The sequence below is a fragment of the Lactuca virosa genome, chromosome 6, assembly GCF_052849685.1.
Source record: "Lactuca virosa cultivar CGN04683 chromosome 6, Lactuca_virosa_CGN04683_v6, whole genome shotgun sequence".
NCBI classification, from domain to species: Eukaryota; Viridiplantae; Streptophyta; class Magnoliopsida; order Asterales; family Asteraceae; genus Lactuca; species Lactuca virosa.
In genome coordinates this window covers 81,214,143-81,233,228 of record NC_136431.1, presented here as the reverse complement: position 1 = coordinate 81,233,228, position 19,086 = coordinate 81,214,143, and the positions used below count along the sequence as shown (strand labels likewise).

The 19,086-nt window shown below is 39.6% G+C and overlaps 1 protein-coding gene across 1 annotated transcript; it reads right to left on the bottom strand.

Annotated features, from left to right (window-relative positions):
* Window positions 1–17,248: 17,248 nt before the first annotated feature.
* Window positions 17,249–17,800, bottom strand: LOC145121694 (RING-H2 finger protein ATL57-like). Its single transcript, XM_079057403.1, has one exon. It carries the CDS (start codon window positions 17,798–17,800, stop codon window positions 17,249–17,251), a length of 552 nt encoding a protein of 183 aa, XP_078913529.1.
* Window positions 17,801–19,086: the final 1,286 nt, after the last annotated feature.

The window sequence follows — 19,086 nt, the reverse complement described above, 5'->3', positions numbered from 1 at the left end:
GTGAGACGCGAGACTCACGATAAGCTCGAACCCCGAAGCGAAAGGTGTATTTTCATCGGCTACCCACAGAAATCCTTTGGTTACATCTTCTACAGACCCAGTGATAATGTGGTCTTTGTAGCAAGAAGAGGATTCTTTCGAGAGAGAGAATTCATGAGCCAAGGAGACAGTGGGAGGCAAATTGACCTTGAGGAAATTCAAGAGTCAAGTGGTGAAGGAACCTCAAACCCTAACCCTCAACCTGAGGAGGAAACTCCTGTTGAGCCGACTGAAGAATGTATACCTCTGAGGCGTTCCACCAGAGTTAGGAATGCACCTGAGCATTATTATGGTTTTCATATTACTGCAGAAGGTGAGACACTTATCAGTGATAACACACTGGTAAATCTGGATGAGCCTAATAGCTACACGGAAGCCATGGCAGGCCCTGAGGCTGCTAAATGGAAAGAGGCTATGGATAGCGAGATACAGTCCATGTATGACAATCAAGTCTGGAACTTGGTTGACAATGTACCTGATCGTAAGATAGTTGGGTGCAAATGGATCTTCAAGAAGAAGACCGACATGGATGGTAATGTACACACTTATAAGGCACGACTGGTTGCAAAGGGTTATTCTCAAACTCCGGGAGTTGATTATGATGAGACCTTTTCACCAGTGGCCAAGATTAAGTCTATTAGGGTTCTGTTAGCCATTGCTGCATTTCATGATTATGAAATATGGCAAATGGATGTCAAAACCGCTTTCCTTAATGGAAAGTTGGCTGAAGATGTTTACATGGTTCAGCCAGAGGGTTTTGTCAGTACAGAGTACCCCAGTAGAGTGTGTAAGCTCGAGAAATCCATTTATGGATTAAAACAAGCACCTCGCAGATGGAATCTTTGCTTTGATGAGAAAGTCAAAGAATTTGGCTTTTCAAGGAGTGAAGATGAATCTTGTGTCTATATCAAGGCTAGTGGGAGTATAATCAGCTTTTTGATACTGTATGTGGATGACATACTACTCATAGGAAATGACATCCCAATCCTGCAGGAAGTAAAGTCCTGGCTTGGGAAGTGTTTCGCTATGAAGGAACTTGGAGAAGCTGCCTATATCCTAGGGATAAGGATTTTGAGAAACATGAGTAAAAGACTAATTGGACTTAGTCAAAGCACCTATGTGGACAAAGTGTTGAAAAGGTTCAACATGCATAACTCCAAGAAAGGAGAGTTACCCATCCAGAGTAACGCCAGATTGAGTAAGACACAAAGCCCTAGTACTGAGGCTGAGATAGCAAAAATGAGTCGAATACCTTATGCTTCAGTTGTAGGATCGATCATGTATGCTATGACGTGTACTCGACCTGATGTAGCCTTTGCTTTGAGCATGGTTAGCAGGTATCAGGGGAACCCTGGCAAGGCATACTGGACTGCGGTAAAGAATATCCTCAAGTACCTACGGAGGACTAAGGACTGGGTCCTTACCCTCGGTGGCAGTGAGGACTTGAGAGTTGTAGGGTACAGTGATGCTAGTTTTCAGACCGACAGGGATAATTTCCGCTCTCAGTCGGGCTGGGTCTTTACTCTAAACGGAGGGGCAATTACTTGGAAAAGTTCCAAGCAGGAGACAGTGGCTGATTCCACTTGTGAATCAGAGTATATAGCAGCAATCGAGGCAGCAAAGGAGGCTATATGGCTAAAGAACTTCATCAGAGACCTTGGAGTTGTACCAGCTATAAAGGAGCCAATGGAGATTTTCTGTGACAACAATAGTGCGGTTGCCTTAGCCAAGGAACCAAGAGATCATGGGAGTGTTGGATAAGGTGTCTAATTCCATAACTTATTTGGTATATACTTGACCCGACCCGGCATGGTCCATTTGGGTTGCACTTCACCCAAACTAGTTATGGATAATTTTATGAGAGTTGTATACTTACAATTTATTAATATATTATAAGTTATAATATATTAATATAAAGTCATGTTACCTAATTAGTTTTAATCTTGAATTAATTATGAATTAATTGAATTAATTATGAATTAATTTAGTGATTAAAAGGAAGACTAATTAAATCATGGGCTATTATATTTATATGGTGTGGGCTAACACTCATTTGGGAATGGGCTAAGCTTATATGGAAGTCCATGGATGATCCATGGAGCTTTTACCCATGGATCCTTGGAAGAGGAAAAGACATGGGTTATTAGGGTTTCACCCTAACCATGTACACTATATAAACAAGCTTATGTTGCATGAAAAAGACACTAATGTGTGTGTAAGTGTGGTGGCCAAAATCAAGAGTTAGTATACTCTCTCATACATTTTCCAAGTTTGTGGTGATTTGTGATTTCCATTTGAGGCATTCACATTATTGGTGCTTGGCTCTCAAACTCCAAGGAATCAACAATCAACAAAAGGTATGTAATTCATCTAGTTCTTTTATGGTTAAAAGTACCCCATGCCATGCTAGATAGGTTATAAACCTTGGAAAATAATATTTTGCATGTATCTTAGACAAACATAGATCCACGGTTTAATAGGGTTGCATGTACACTTAGGAAGTGTTAGAATGCTCAAAACCAACAGTGGTATCAGAGCCTAGGCATGTTTGTTTGATACTTGATGCAAAATAGTGATAAAAAGTCGTTTTTTTGCTGTCTGACTGATGAACTCGCCGAGTCCATGGGGGACTCGCCGAGTTCATGTGTAAACTCATCCTACTCGCCGAGTAGGTTCGTGCACTCGGCGAGTAGGAGCCTCAGAATGCAGATTTTCGACTTTTGCTGCTGGAAATGGACTAGAAACATTACCCTAAACTGTTTTGGTGTTTTAAAACTTGTTTTAGTTGGTGTAATGGTTGTTCTAATCCATTTGCAATAGCTTATATCAAAATTTCATGCTTTGTATTTGTTCATATAATTCTTGAAACTTTGATGATCATGTTCATGTTCTTATGAATTTAGAAGATGATAGGAATTATTTGCTGAATTGTTTAGGATTAATTCTTGATCATTTATGTGTTTTAATGGAGTCCATAATTTTACCTCAAGTTATGGATATCCAAAGGTCACTTCTTTTAAACACACACTTAAAACACATAAGTTACATGGAAATGAAGAGTCTTCATTTTTATGAACCTTTAATTCATAAGTTATGAAATGAAAAGTTTTGAATAGTTTCGAAACTTGTCCTCAAGTTTTGGAATTTGTAAAGTTACACACACTTTAATATACTTTAATTCCAAACCCTTAGAGTTTTAAAAGTTAAAATTCAACCCTTATACTATTTATAACATTAATGGTTAATTATTATATATATGTATAAGATCAAAGTCGTCTTACCGCTAGTACGCCTCATTCACGAAGCCAGTCTATAAGGTGGGTATAAGGTTGTTGCCTATAAAATGGCAACTTAATGGGTGTCCACTCTCACCCACCGCTTGCTTGACTGGTGGAGGGTCGTTAGCCGAACGGGTGGGACAAGGACTTATAAATTCTCATTAAAAGTATGATGAATAGTATAAAGTAACTAAACCTTTTATAAAATCCCAATCTTAGTTACTTTAGGAAAATGTGAATATGGTGCTAACCCATGAAATTCACACTTTGTACCTTACCAAGTCGTTGGTGGAGCGTGTGTGGTTAACCGGCACACTAACTTGGACTAGTAAGGATCACGAAGGGTGACTTAATGTTTATCATAGATCGGTGGAGCGTGTGTGGTTAACCGGCACATTGATTAGGTGATAATATTAAGGGTACCAAGTGAATTTGCATGGTTATTCACACCTTGTTTTGTGATCCTCGGCATCCCAGTCACAAAACTTGAAGGGCACAATCGAGATTGAAACATGCCATTGAAAAGTTCAATGAATCTCAAAGGAATCTAGGAATTTCAAAAACCAATTAAACCTAATAATTCATTTCGTTTTCATGGTGGAAATTGGTGAATCGTCATTCACCTACCTTCAAATATATTATAGCTTAGATTACGGCATCCCTCTTCTAAGTTATAATATATTGTGTTGGATCCTAGCCTTAATATTACATTTGGGTGTATTATTAAGGATTCGATATATCTAATCTAAACTTGTTTTCTTCTTTTCAGATGTCTTCCAACAACAAAGCTTCGGGCTCTAACCCTACTGGCTCCTTTTCCCTCATGAACCTTTGTGGGAGGGTCATCGTTGATGGTTCCAACTTCATGGATTGGATCCCGAACATCAGGATGGTTACTCGTTACGAGGACAAGGAATATGTCCTCGATAAGGAGCTAAAGGAGCTTGATGAGTCCACTGCTACTCCTGAGGAGGTCGTTGAGTATCAGGCACATGAAAGAGATGCCACCAAGGTGGCATGCATCATGATGGCCACCATGACAGCTAAACTCCAAAAGTCCTATGAGGACTATTACCCTTTTGAGATGCATCAGGATCTGATGGAAAGGTACCATCAGAGTGCTCGTCAAGAGCGGTATGAAATAATCTCCTCCATGATCACTACCCGTATGAAGGATAGCGAACCAATCATGAGCCACATGCAGAAAATGCAAAGGTATGTGGACCGTCTAATGAAACTGAATGTGAACTTCCCTGAGGAGTTGGCAATTGATATCATTTTGCACTCCTTGCCATCGTGTTATGATCAATTTCGTATGACATACCACATGAACAAGGAGGAAGTCACACTCAGTAAGCTTCAAGGACTTCTGAAGACTGCCGAAAGTGGTTTTAAGAGTAAGTCGGTTGCTACTCCTACTCCTACTACTACCCCTGTTTTGGCTATCGGGCAAGGCAAAGGGAAAAAGAGGAAGCACCCTTCGAAGGGTACCAAGGGAAAGTCCCTTGAAGGCTCCTCATCTGGAACCAAAGGTGGTTCTATCACTCCTTCTGCCATCCCTAAGGATGCTGAATGCTTCTACTGTCAAAATAAGGGGCACTGGAAGCGAAACTGCCCAAAGTACTTGCAGGATGTCAAGGATGGGAAAGTGAAACCATCCCATGCAGGTATTTACACTATATTGTCTAATAACTCACCATATTTTAATTCTTGGGTTCTTGATACAGGTTGTGGTATTCACATCTGTTGTGACTTGCAGGGCCTAAGAAGAAGTGAGGATGTGGAGCACGGAAAGATAAACTTAATCATGGGGAACAAGAAGGTTGCACCTGTTACCAAGATTGGAGTTTATACTTTGTTGCTAAATAGTGGGTTAAAGTTAGATTTGAATAAATGTGTGTACTCGTCTGAAATGGCGAGGAATATTATTTCCTTTCATGCTTTGTACAAACAAGGTTTTACCTTTTCTTTTGACAATGAAGCTGGTAGTATTAATGTTTTCTTTAATAATGTTCTTTATTTTAAAGCATTACCTTGTGATGGTGTGTATGAAGCTGTATCGGTTGTAGATAATTTAGGAAATAATGTATTATATATTGATTCTTCTACTAGCTTGGATAAAGCATCCTTGTGGCATTGTCGTCTTGGACATGTAAGCAAGAAACGCATAGGCCAGCTCCAAAAGGATGGAGTCTTGGAGTCGTTCGACCTCAAGTCGGATGATAGTTGTGAGTCTTGTCTACTTGGAAAAATGACAAAATCACCCTTCACTGGTACTTGTGCAAGGGATGAGGGTTTGTTGGACCTTATACATACTGATGTATGTGGACCATTCAAAACCGCCACAAGGGATGCTAATCGCTATTATGTGACTTTTATTGATGATTTTAGTAGATACGGTTATGTCTACTTAATCAAACATAAGTCAGAAACTTTTGAAAGGTTTAAAGAGTTTAAACAGGAAGTAGAAAATCAATTGGGCAGGAACATTAAGATGCTTCGATCCGATCGAGGTGGTGAGTATCTTAGTACTGAGTTCCTCGACTATCTTAAGGAGTGTGGGATTGTCTCACAATTGACACCTCCCAGGACACCACAGCTGAATGGTGTAGCTGAGAGGCGCAATCGAACTTTGTTGGACATGGTTCGCTCTATGATGAGTCGAGCTTTACTACCAATCTCTTTTTGGGGGTATGCCTTAGAGATTGCCGCCTACATCCTTAATCTAGTCCCTACAAAGAAGGTTGCCAAAACACCTCATGAGATGTGGACTGGGAAAGTTCCCAATTTGGACCACATCAAGATTTGGGGTTGCGAGGCTTTCGTGAGGCGCGAGACTCATGACAAGCTCGAACCTCGAAGTGAAAGGTGTATTTTCATCGGCTACCCACAAAAATCCTTTGGTTACCTCTTCTACAGACCCAGTGAGAATGTGGTCTTTGTGGCTAGGAGAGGGGTCTTTCGAGAGAGAGAATTTATAAGCCAAGGAGACAGTGGGAGGCAAATTGACCTTGAAGAAATTCAAGACTCGATTGGTGAAGGAACCTCAGACACTAGCAATCAACTTGAGGAGGAAATTCCTGTTGATCCAGCTGACGAGTCTATATTTCCGAGGCGTTCCACAAGGATTAGGAACACACCTGAGTTTTATTATGGATTTCATATTACTACGGAAGGTGATACATTTATCAGTGACAGTACACTGGTAAATCTGGATGAACCTAACAGTGTTAAGGAAGCCATGGCAGGCCCAGAGTCTGCTAAATGGAAGGAAGCTATGGACAGCGAGATACAGTCCATGTATGACAATCAAGTTTGGAACTTGGTTGACAATGTACCAGGCCGTAAGACAGTCGGGTGCAAATGGATCTTCAAGAAGAAGACCGACATGGATGGGAAGGTGCACACTTATAAGGCTCGACTGGTTGCGAAGGGGTTTACTCAGACTCAGGGAATTGATTATGATGAAACCTTTTCACCAGTAGCAAAGATTAAGTCTATTAGGGTTATGCTAGCCATTGCTGCATTTCATGATTATGAAATATGGCAAATGGATGTCAAAACCGCTTTCCTTAACGGAAAGTTGGCTGAGGATGTTTACATGAATCAGCCAGAAGGTTTTGTCAGTGCAGAGTACCCCAATAGAGTGTGCAAGCTTGAGAAATCCATTTATGGATTGAAACAAGCATCTCGAAGTTGGAATCTTTGTTTCGATGAGAAGGTCAAAGAGTTTGGTTTCTCAAGAAGTGAAGATGAGTCCTGCGTGTATGTCAGAGCTAGTGGGAGTATAGTTAGTTTTTTGGTACTGTATGTGGATGACATACTACTCATAGGAAATGACATCCCAACCTTGCAGGAGGTTAAGTCCTGGCTTGGGAAGTGCTTTGCTATGAAGGACCTTGGAGAAGCTACCTATATCCTAGGGATAAGGATATTAAGAGAAAGGAGTAAAAGACTAATTGGACTTAGTCAGAGTATCTACTTGGATAAGGTGTTGGAAAGGTTCAACATGCAGAATTCCAAGAAAGGAGAATTACCGATCCAAAGCAATGCCAAACTGAGCAAGGCTCAGAGCCCGAGTACAGAAGATGAGATAGCTGAGATGAGTCGATTACCTTATGCTTCCGCTGTTGGTTCGATCATGTATGCTATGACTTGTACTCGTCCTGATGTGGCCTTCGCTTTGAGCATGGTCAGCAGATATCAGGGGAACCCTGGCAAGGCTCATTGGACTGCGGTAAAGAATATTCTCAAGTACCTGCGGAGGACTAAGGATTGGATCCTTACCCTTGGTGGGAGTGATGACTTGAGAGTAGTAGGGTATAGTGATGCTAGCTTTCAGACTGATAGGGATAACTTCCGCTCTCAGTCGGGCTGGGTCTTTACCTTAAATGGAGGGGCAATCACTTGGAAGAGTTCCAAACAGGAGACTGTAGCTGATTCGACTTGTGAATCAGAGTACATAGCAGCGAGTGAAGCGGCAAAGGAGGCGATATGGCTGAGGAACTTCATCGGAGACCTTGGAGTTATACCAGCTATTAAGGAGCCTATGGAGATTTTCTGTGACAGCAATAGTGCGGTTGCCTTAGCCAAGGAACCAAGAGATCATGGCAGATCCCGACACATTGACAAAAAATATCACTTCATAAGACACAAGATAGAAGAGGGACTCCTCGTGGCAAAGAGGGTATCGTCAGATGAGAACCCTGCGGATCCCCTTACGAAGGGACTGACGAGGGTGAAGCATTTGCAGCATGCGAGGCGCATCGGGCTGAGGGACGATATTAGTTTTACAGATTAGATAGCCTTTTCTGAAACTTGTAAAATGTAATCGACGTTTGATGATGAATAAAAGTTGTGATTTATTTATGAGTAAAGTGTTGCTATCATTGTCAATTATTTACTATTGTTTCAGTTTTGCATGTTTTGACTTCCAGAATAATTAATTTATTCAAACTCTCCACAGTCGGTCATATGTCGGAAGTAGGTATGAATCAAGACTGTCATGAATTGGGATTGTAGATGACTAAAGGTGTTTAGCCATGGCAATGGTTGCTACAACATTCATGAGTACTCATAAGTTATGAGTATTGGAATAAACCCACGCTCACTTGTATCACTTCATGGAATTTATCTCGAGTGATCGTGAGACGGTAATATCATATAAGTCTTCAAACCTAGAGATATGAGTTGTTACCTATGAGTTGGTTGTGCATTGATTGCACGTAAACGCATCAGTAACTTGATGTTATAAAACGTGCCTTTGTGTGCAATTCAATAAGTAGTAGAACAAGCATATGAGTCGAAGTTTATCTGTTCCTTCTAGAAATAGAAGCGATATCTGGGCCCCTCGATGATTTTGTGTTGACCCATGTACCGGGCCCGGTCAGAACTAAATTGATGTGTTCAGTTAAGTTCTTTGTCAAACAAATCGGAAATCGAGAAACAACTGTTAGACAATAAGTAAGACATTGTTCCATGTATTTGTCCGGCTGATATCATGAGAACAGAGGATTATATGATCACTTATCTAAAATGGCGCTTCATAGTTCACAAGAGTTTTCGAGAGCTACGATTGCCGGTTGGTTCCTGAAGTAATATAGGCAAATACAGTTATTAGACTTATCCAAGTGGGAGTCTGTTGGATAAGGTGTCTAAGTCCATAACTTATTTGGTATATACTTGACCCGACCCGGCATGGTCCATTTGGGTTGCATTTCACCCAAACTAGTTATGGATAATTTTATGAGAGTTGTATACTTACGATTTATTAATATATTATAAGTTATAATATATTAATATAAAGTCATGTTACCTAATTAGTTTTAATCTTGAATTAATTATGAATTAATTTAGTGATTAAAAGGAAGACTAATTAAATCATGGGCTATTATATTTATATGGTGTGGGCTAACACTCATTTGGGAATGGGCTATGCTTATATGGAAGTCCATGGATGATCCATGGAGCTTTTACCCATGGATCCTTGGAAGAGGAAAAGACATGGGTTATTAGGGTTTCACCCTAACCATGTACACTATATAAACAAGCTTATGTTGCATGAAAAAGACACTAATATGTGTGTAAGTGTGGTGGCCAAAATCAAGAGTTAGTATACTCTCTCATACATTTTCCAAGTTTGTGGTGATTTGTGATTTCCATTTGAGGCATTCACATTATTGGTGCTTGGCTCTCAAACTCCAAGGAATCAACAATCAACAAAAGGTATGTAATTCATCTAGTTCTTTTATGGTTAAAAGTACCCCATGCCATGCTAGATAGGTTATAAACCTTGGAAAATAATATTTTGCATGTATCTTAGACAAACATAGATCCAAGGTTTAATAGGGTTGCATGTACACTTAGGAAGTGTTAGAATGCTCAAAACCCAACAGGGAGATCCAGACACATTGACAGAAAATATCACTTCATCAGACATCAAATAGAAGAAGGAATCCTCGTGGCAAAGAGGGTATCATCGGATGAGAACCCAGCAGATCCCCTCACGAAGGGACTGACTCGGGCTAAGCATCTCCAGCATGCTCGGAGCATAGGGCTGAAGGATGATATTAGTTTTAGTAGTTAGATAATCTTGAAATTTGTAAAATGTAATTGACATTTGATGATAAATAAAAGCTGTTATTTATGAGTAAAGTGTTGCTATCTCTTGTCAATCGTTTACTATTATTTCTTTTTGCATGTTTTGACTTCCAGAATAATTATGTTATGGTTTATATCATATTATTCAAACTCTCCACGGTCGGTCATATGTTGGAAGTAGATATGAATCAAGACTGTCATGGGTTGGCTTGTAGAGGTCTAAGATGTTAGACAAAGCGGGGCTACAACACTCATGAGTGCTCATAAGTTCTGAGTATTGGATTCAACCCACGCTCACTTGTATCACTTCATGGAATTTATCTCGAGTGATCGTGAGATGGTAATATCATATAAGTCTTCAAACCTAGAGATATGATTTGTTGCCTATGAGTTGGTTATGCATTGATTGCACGAAAACGCATTGGTAACTCGATGTTATAAACCGTGCATTTGTGTGTAGTTCAACAAGTAGTAGAGCAAACATATGAGTCGAAGTTTATCTGTTCCTTCTAGGATTAGAAGCGATATCTGGGCCCCTCGATGATTTTGTTTTGACCTATGTACCGGGCCCGGTCAGAACTAAATTGATGTGTTCAGTTAAGTTCTATGTCAAACAAATCGGAAATCGGGAAACAAATGCTGGACAATAAGCAAGACCATGTTCCATGTATTTGTCCGGCTGATATCTAGAATAGAGGATTATATGATCACTTATCTAAAATGGCGCTTCAGAGTTCAACAGAGTTTTAAGAGCTACGATTGCTGATCGGTTCCTGAAGTCATACTTGCAACTATAGTTATTAGACTTATCCAAGTGGGAGACTGTTGGAGATAGTGTCTAAGTCCATAACTATATTTGGTATGTACTTGACCCGACCCGGCATGGTCCATTTGGGTTGCACTTCACCCGAACAATTTACGGATAATCTTTTGAGAATAGTATAAGTTATGATTTATTAATATATTATAAGTTCTAATATATTAATATAAAATCATATTATTTAATTAGTGTTGATCTATAATTAATTTAGAATTAATTTAGAGATCAAAAGTATGACTAATTAAATATGGGCTCTTGTATTTATATAGTGTGGGCTAATGCTTATTTGGAATGGGCTAGGCTTGCATGGAAAGTCCATGGATACTCCATGGAGCTTTAAGCCATGGATCTCATGGAAATGAAAAGACATGGGTATTAGGGTTTACATGGATGTAACCCTAATCCACCATACTATATAAAGGAGGCTTTGGTTCTTGAAATTGCACTAGTTGATGTGTGTAAACTAAGAGGGCCGATTTCAAGAAGTTTGTGACTATTCTCTCAAGTTTCCAAGTTTGTGGTGATTTGTGACTTCCATTTGAGGCATCCACATTATTGGTGCTAGGCTCTCAAACTCCAAGCAATCAACTACTACTACAAGGTAAGTAATTCTACTAGTTTTATTTGATTCAAGTACCCCATGCCATGCTAGTTAGGATAAGAACCTTGGAAAAATAATTATTTGCATGTATCTTAGTCAAACATAGATCCAAGGTTTCTAGGGTTGCATGTACACCATAGGAGTGTTAGAATGCTGAAAACCCATCAGTACAGAGATCTTCGTCCTGATTACTGGTGGCCCTGCATGAAGCACGATGTAGCCTGGTACATCGAGAGATGTCTGACCTGCAGGAAGGTCAAGGCAGAGAACCAGAGGCCTCACGACAAGACACAACCGTTAGATATCCCTATGTGGAAATGGGAAGATATTACTATGGATTTCATCAGAAAGCTTCGCAGGACCGCAAATGGAGTGGATTCGATTTGGGTCATTGTGGATCGATTGACCAAGAGTGCTCATTTCATCCCGATCCAGGAGAGTATCTCGGCCGAGAAGTTGGCCGATATCTACATCCGAGAGGTTGTAGCTCGACATGGAGTGCCAGTCTCCGTGATTTTTGACAGAGACGTGCGGTTCACTTCCAGATTCTGGAAGAAGTTTCACGACGAGTTGGGTACTTTTCTGCACTTTAGCACCTCTTTTCACCCGCATACGAATGGTCAGAGCGAGCGGACCATCCATACTTTAGAGGATATGCTGCGGGCATGTGTTATAGACTTTGGTGGTAGCTGGGATACCTACCTTCCCTTGGCAGAGTTTTCCTACAATAATAGCTAGCACGCGAGCATCGACCGTCCTCCCTTCGAGATGTTGTACGGGAGGAAGTGCAGGACCCTGATTTGCTGGGGTGAGATTGGGCAGAGGGTCATGGGGAGTATCGAAGTGGTACTCAAGAGGACATATAGGATCCAGTAGGTCTGGAGTAGGCTTCAAACTGCTCAGAGTCGGTAGAAAAGTTATGCCGACAAGCGCCATTCAGACCTGGAATTCCAGGTCAGGGATATGGTTCTCCTTAAGGTGTGACCTTGGAAAGGTGTAATCCGGTTCAGGAAGCGGGGCAAGTTAGGCCCCAGGTACATCGGTCCTTTCAGGCTTGCATCCCGGGTGGGCAAGCTGGCATATAGGCTGGATCTGCCAGCCGAGCTCAGCCAGATCCACAATACTTTTCACGTCTCCCAGTTGCGTAAGTGCCTGGTAGACGACTCTGCAGTGGTGCCTCTAGAATTATATTCAGGTGGATGACAGGCTGAACTACATTGAGCGACCAGTAGCTATCCTCGACAGGAAGTCAAAGGATCCGAGGAACAAGAGGGTCGAGCTGGTGAAGGTGCAATGGCAACACCGCAAGGGCTCATAATGGACTTAGGAGCCGGAGGACGAGATGAGGGAACACTACCCCGAGATTTTTCCAGATGCAACAGCAGACTTTGAGGACGAATTCTAAAATAAGTGGGGGGAATTTGTAACGTCTGGTTCCTGGTACGTATCTTAAATAAAGAATATTTTCATTTTATACTAGGACTCGTAGAGTTGGAGGCTCAACTCGGCGAGGAGGGATGGATTTTGGACGCGGATGGAAGAGCCTACTCGTCGAGTCGGAAGCCCCGACTCGACGAGTTGACCTGTCTGGGTGAAACCTTGAATTTTAGGGTTTGCACCCTATTTAAACGCACTAACTCGCCTCCCATGCAACCCCATCGTCTCCCTTAGTCCGGAACTCCCTAACTTGTGCCCCTTGAGCTTTGTTGAGTGTGTGAGCTATTTGTGAGAGTGTTTGTGTGATTTCAAATCTAGAGGAAGAAGAAGAAGAAGGAGCTAGAAGGTTCAAGGAAGCAGTAGATCCAAGGTTCAAGCTACATTTCCAGCCCCTTAAAGGTATAAAGTTGCTTCCTTGACTTTCTTATTGCTAGATCTCTCCATATTTGAGTTTAGGGCCATCTTTAAGCAAATTTGTGAAGCTTTTTGAGTATGAAGTGTGATCTGAAGTCTTAACTTCAGATCCAGATCCCTTTCATCCCCTATAGACATAAATTTATGAAATTATCATGCTTTAGCCCTTCCCTTTAGCCTAGACTTCATTTTAGACTTGGAAATGGTGTTTTGGCTCATGATACCTTGCATATACGTAAAGTTTGTAACTTTACGTGTAATATGGACCCTAGGAGGTCAGATCTATGTTGTGGATGCATTAAGCCCGATTGAATTCGACTTGGTAGACTTGGACTTTGGGGGACTCGGCGAGTCGAGTTATGGTTCCCCAACCTTTTCTATTTCTGATCGATTTGGTTGAGTATAGAAGAGGACTCAACAAGATGGACTAGAATATGGACTTGAAGATCGAAGAACTCGACGAGTTCAAGGATGAACTCGGCGAGTTCAAGGCAATGTCCCAAGGTATATGAATAAGAACTCGACGAGTCAAGGAAAGACTCGGTGAGTCAAGGACTAACATTCCAACTTACATAAAGAAGGACTCGACGAGTTCAAGGATGAACTCGACAAGTCATAGGCGAAAGGTCCCGATTCTGTATGAAGGGAACTCGACGAGTTCTTGAAAGGCTCGACGAGTAGGAGCGAAGTTCTAGGATGTTAGTGGATTATGGAACTCGACGAGTTGGTGGACCAACTCGGCGAGTTGAGTCAACCAGATGTTGACTTTGACCAGGGTGTTGATCTTGACTTTGACTTGACTTGAGTTGACCGTTGAAAGGGTTAAGAGTATGAAATGATAATTATGGAAGGTTGTTATGTGTAGGAGTTTGAGAGGAGTTGATCCCAACATCGAGGACAGTTCGGACACTTCGCGTCATTGAGGTGAGTTACCTTCCAGTAGAAGTGGGTCTACAGCCACAATGCCGACCCACTAGTAGGGGTTGTTTGATTAGAGGATCGTCTTTGTGATAATTGTCTGAGTTGCCACTATCTGATGTGCTTTATGTGCTAGGATGCTCTGTTATATATGTTAGTAGTAGGAGGGGGGAATAGCGCCCAGATACCGGTTGGAAGATACCGAAGGGTTAGGCAGCACCCATGCATGCCTAGCAGTATGTTCATGATATGTTATTATATGGTAGTGGTAGGGGTGAAATAGTCCCCGATTACCGGTTGAAAGATATCGAATGGGAGGTCAGCTCCCGGTTACCGGTTGAAAGATACCGAAGGGGAGGTCAGCTACCGGATACCGGTTGAAAGACACAGAAGGGGAGGTCAGCTCCCGGTTACCGGTTGAAATATACCGAAGGGAAGTCCAACTTCCAATTATGCCAGTCAGATACCAGTTGGAAGATACCGAGGGATAGGCAATGTATGTTTATGGTATGTGGTATGATGGGGAAACTCACTAAGCTTCGTGCTTACAATTTTCAGTTTTATTTCAGGTGCCTCTTCAGCGAAGGGGAAGGAGCCGACACGGTAGCAGCGCATCGCACACATATGATTTTCCGCATTTTGAGATCCATGGGATTGTACTCTGACATTATTACTATTTTGATGATATAGTTTGAGGCACGTGACTATGTTTTATGAAATGATATGAATCGATGATGTTTTTCAGTAAATAGTTTTATAAGACACTTAATTAAAAACAAAATTTTTGGTCTTGAAAATTAGGATGTTACAGTTAGACCTTGGAGGGTTTCCATGGCATCCTTATATGTTCATACGCAAGGCTTATGTGATTGATATGACTTATGTGATTGATATGGCCTATGTGATTGATATGGTTTATGTGGTTATGTGGATTATGCAGATTATGTGGGGTATGCTCTGAGGAACTCACTAAGCTTCGTGTTTACAGTTTTGTTTATGGTTTCAGGTATCATCGATTTGGAAAGGAAGAGCTCGACTTGATCGCAGCGCACACACCCGTGATTTCCACATTTTGTGATTTTGGGATGTAACTCTGATAACTGTTTTAATTAAGCAATGTTTTTGGAATGCTCAGATTTAAAAGATAACTGTGTTTTTACTATTATAAAACGAAATTTTTACCCCTAATTTTTGGGTCGTTATAGGTTAGTATCACGAAATCGTCAATGTCCGGATTAGAACTCGAGACCTCTGATCAAAGAGACAAAAGCTCTACCAAGTGGGCTAGTCTCATATTAGCAATAATAATATTAAATTAATTGGAAAAAAAATACAAAAATGACATAATAATCATTTTATTTCTCGCAAAGGATGAAACTGCAAATTGAAATTAATGATTGATGAAACATGTAACTTTTCATCAAATAACGAACGGTCCGAATTAATTTTTAAAAATAAGGACCAAATGTATCTTTTGACATTGCTTGGTGTAATTTACAAATTTATGATTTAGTTAATATTCTTGCTGCCATGTAAAATAAAATAAGTACGAATTGTGTTAATTGGGTCTCAACTTCAAATGCAAATCAAGAATATTCTAGCAATGAAGAGACCATAAATGTCTTGGTGTGGTGGTTAAACATATTCCCAATTCAAAGGCCACACTTCAACTTGATGAATACATATTGAATCTAACTTTTTAAGATTAATTAATTTAAAAAACCCAATACGATGATCTGGTTGAACAATTCGATTCTATCCAGCAAACAAAATCAATTTTTTAAAGCTTACATTAAAATATATATAAAACAAAATTGATTTAGGCCCATAAAAAAACAATAAAACCTTAAATCTGAGATTCTTTATTTTATGAGACGATATATTACTGAAAAAAAAACATATTGTGGTGTTGGAAAAATTCTACTATATGATTATAGATTATGTGTGGAGCTGTTAGTTTATGAATTACAAAAATAGCTGATTGAAAATAATATTTAATAAAAAAAAGCATATAAGTTAATTGACATATATAAACTAATATAAAAAATATTTATAAGAATATGCTTTTTTTATTATTTATCGAAAGAAATGTGAAAAAAATAGAACCATAAACTTTAATGTTTAATCTAACAAAATTATATCGATTTACATTAGTTGAGGGCTGTGGGTCCCGCTTAGCTTACGTATTTGTTATCACTTATCACACCAAATGAATGTTCCGATAATTTCCATTCCTTACGATCATGTTTACATCAAATATCAATTTTTTATTTAAACTAGAAAGGTTACCCCCGCTACGCGGATGCCAGAAGCTTTCAATGTTGTTTCCGAATTGATAAATATGACAAACATAGAAAGTGCAAGGATGAAAAGTCCGGGCTTTGCCCCGGACAAAAAATGTAAAAGTTTTAACTGCAAGGACCAGAAGTGTAAAAATGGCTAAAGAATTAAAGGGGTAGGAATTAGCAACTTTTTAGAAAAGGGATCAAAGTTGTCAAACCGTTAAAGTTTTGTGGCCAAACTTTAAATATTAAAAAGTTCCAAAAAAGTGTAAAAATATTGATTGCAAGGACCAAAAGTGTGAAAATGGGTAAAGAATAATGACCAAAGTTGCCAAAAAACATCCAAATTTAATATTCCTAACTTCCAACAATAATACAGAGACCAATTCTGCCAAAAAAATAGGAAGTTGAATGGAACACAAACAAAAGGACATGAATAAATTAATTAAAGAAGTACAGGAACCGGATATGTAAATCAAGGGATCAAATCTGGACAAAATATCCCAACTTTACTATTCCTTTATTCCACAACTTTAATATATATATATATATATAATAATTTATTTGCAACACGAAATATTCCTAGACGATAAAATCAAAATAAAAATTAAAATTAAAATTAAAAATAAATTAATAAATCAAGACAGAAAACAGAAAAAGACAATTGGTACGTTTCGCCGTTTTGTACATGACGTCACACGTGCCATCTCCCACGTGCCTACCTGCAGAAAACGTTCCCGGCAAATCTTGTCTTTCTCCAACAATCATAACACGCGGGGCCTCATGCATTCACTCACGTCGGGTTCGTGTCACCAGTCACCACCGTCGGATCTTTATCTTGACCCACCACCACACCTACTCACACCTCATCGACGGCCGGAAATAGCTCAGTCGACCGGCATAAGGGACATGAGACGTGCGATGAAAGCCACCTGTCGATGCACACAGGATGAAATCCATGACGACAATACGGAATCACTTTCACTGTTTCCCTCTCCTCAAACTCACTCAAACAGATTGAGCATTCGCCCCAAATCTTCGAATCGCCACCGTACGGAACCACCGGGAGAGACCGGACGGTGGTGGCGTCAACTCCGCCGTGTTTTTCTCTTCGGGAATGCGGCGCGGATCGACGTTGGTGGCCGGAGAGAGAGTCTTCGGAGCTGGTGAAACGGCGGATGTAGAGAGAGAAGAAGGCCATGAAGAAGAGAACAGTGAGGAGGACGAGGATTGTGAGTGCTAGTGAAGAGTCGAAAGGTGAGCTGGTGGTGAAGGATGGCGTCGGTGATCCGATAGCTCTGGAGGTTTCTTCGTCTTGTAGTAAGCTCCGGCGGAAGGAAAGGAGGATGGTGTTGATCGGAGAAGAATGAAGGCGGTGGTGCTCATCGCCATGTTCAGACTGACGCTCCATGTCTGAATGTTTTTTTTTTTTCCGGAATTCTCCGCTTTATCGGTTATCACCTACTTTTCATATACATTATTGCGTTTAAATTTCTGTAGGCAAAATAATAGAGAAACTTATGTAATATTTTTAGTTTTATGTACACAAAAATCATTTTATAATTGTTTATATTTTCTCAGTCACATCGTTTGATTAACAAAGTTTTATACCCAATAAACGGTATCGTGGTGATAAATTCACCAAGTAACTACCTCATTTGTGAAATATTGAGGGTAAATTGGCTTAAAATGAATATGGATAATGTATTTGTTTTTTTATTATTTAAAATAGTAAGTTTTTTAAATTTCTTTATTTTGTAATAGCAAAGTACTAATTGTACTATTTTTTGGTTACCTATTACTATTATTAATTGAAAATTATGAATATATTCTATTTGATATCATATTTGAACCCCGAACATATGTGTGTATGTGCAGGGGCGGCTCAACCAGATTTAGGGCTCTAAGCGAACTAAAAACTTGGGGCTCTTTCGTTCCAACCCTGATTCTATATTGTGTAATAAAAACAAATATAAAAATGAAGATTGTCTTTTTTTTTTTCTGTTTAAACTTGCACCGTTTTAATTAAAAGGAGAACTCAAACTTGCAGGATTATTTTAACTCAAAAATACACAACTCAACACAAAAATCAATGAACAAGCCAGAAGCCATATACATAGAAATTGATCAATAGATAATAACCAACATTCCTTAGACTGCTCATAACACGAGAAACATTTCCCTATTTGACTTGCATACCCAAGTATTTCTATTTAATATGCTAAGAAAAAGAAATATTTTATATAAAACAATAGTTATAGTCAATTCATGAATCAAATAGAATACATTGACAAATTTGATAAACATAAATTCACAAAAACACAATTCACAAGATGTAAACAAATTAAGGTTTACCGGTTTAGTTTACCAAATCATATAAATCTTGTAATACCTTGACAAGTACTAAACATATTAAGATTCAGTATACCAGCATCACAAAAAATGAATGGAAATATTAACTCAAAAAATCAAAAATCAAACAGCAACAAAGAAATAAAGAATAGGAGGGTATCAAGTGAAAACAGATAATAAAAAACCGACTATTAACCCTAATAGATAATCAGATAATGGAAAAATCAAGTGAAAAAACACAGCACATACCTTAATCAACAGAGAAATTTATCGGTCTAAATAGTAGCCAAGAATAGAGGAGGAAGAAGAAAAGAAACTATTTCAGCGGTTCAACCTTTCTTTCAG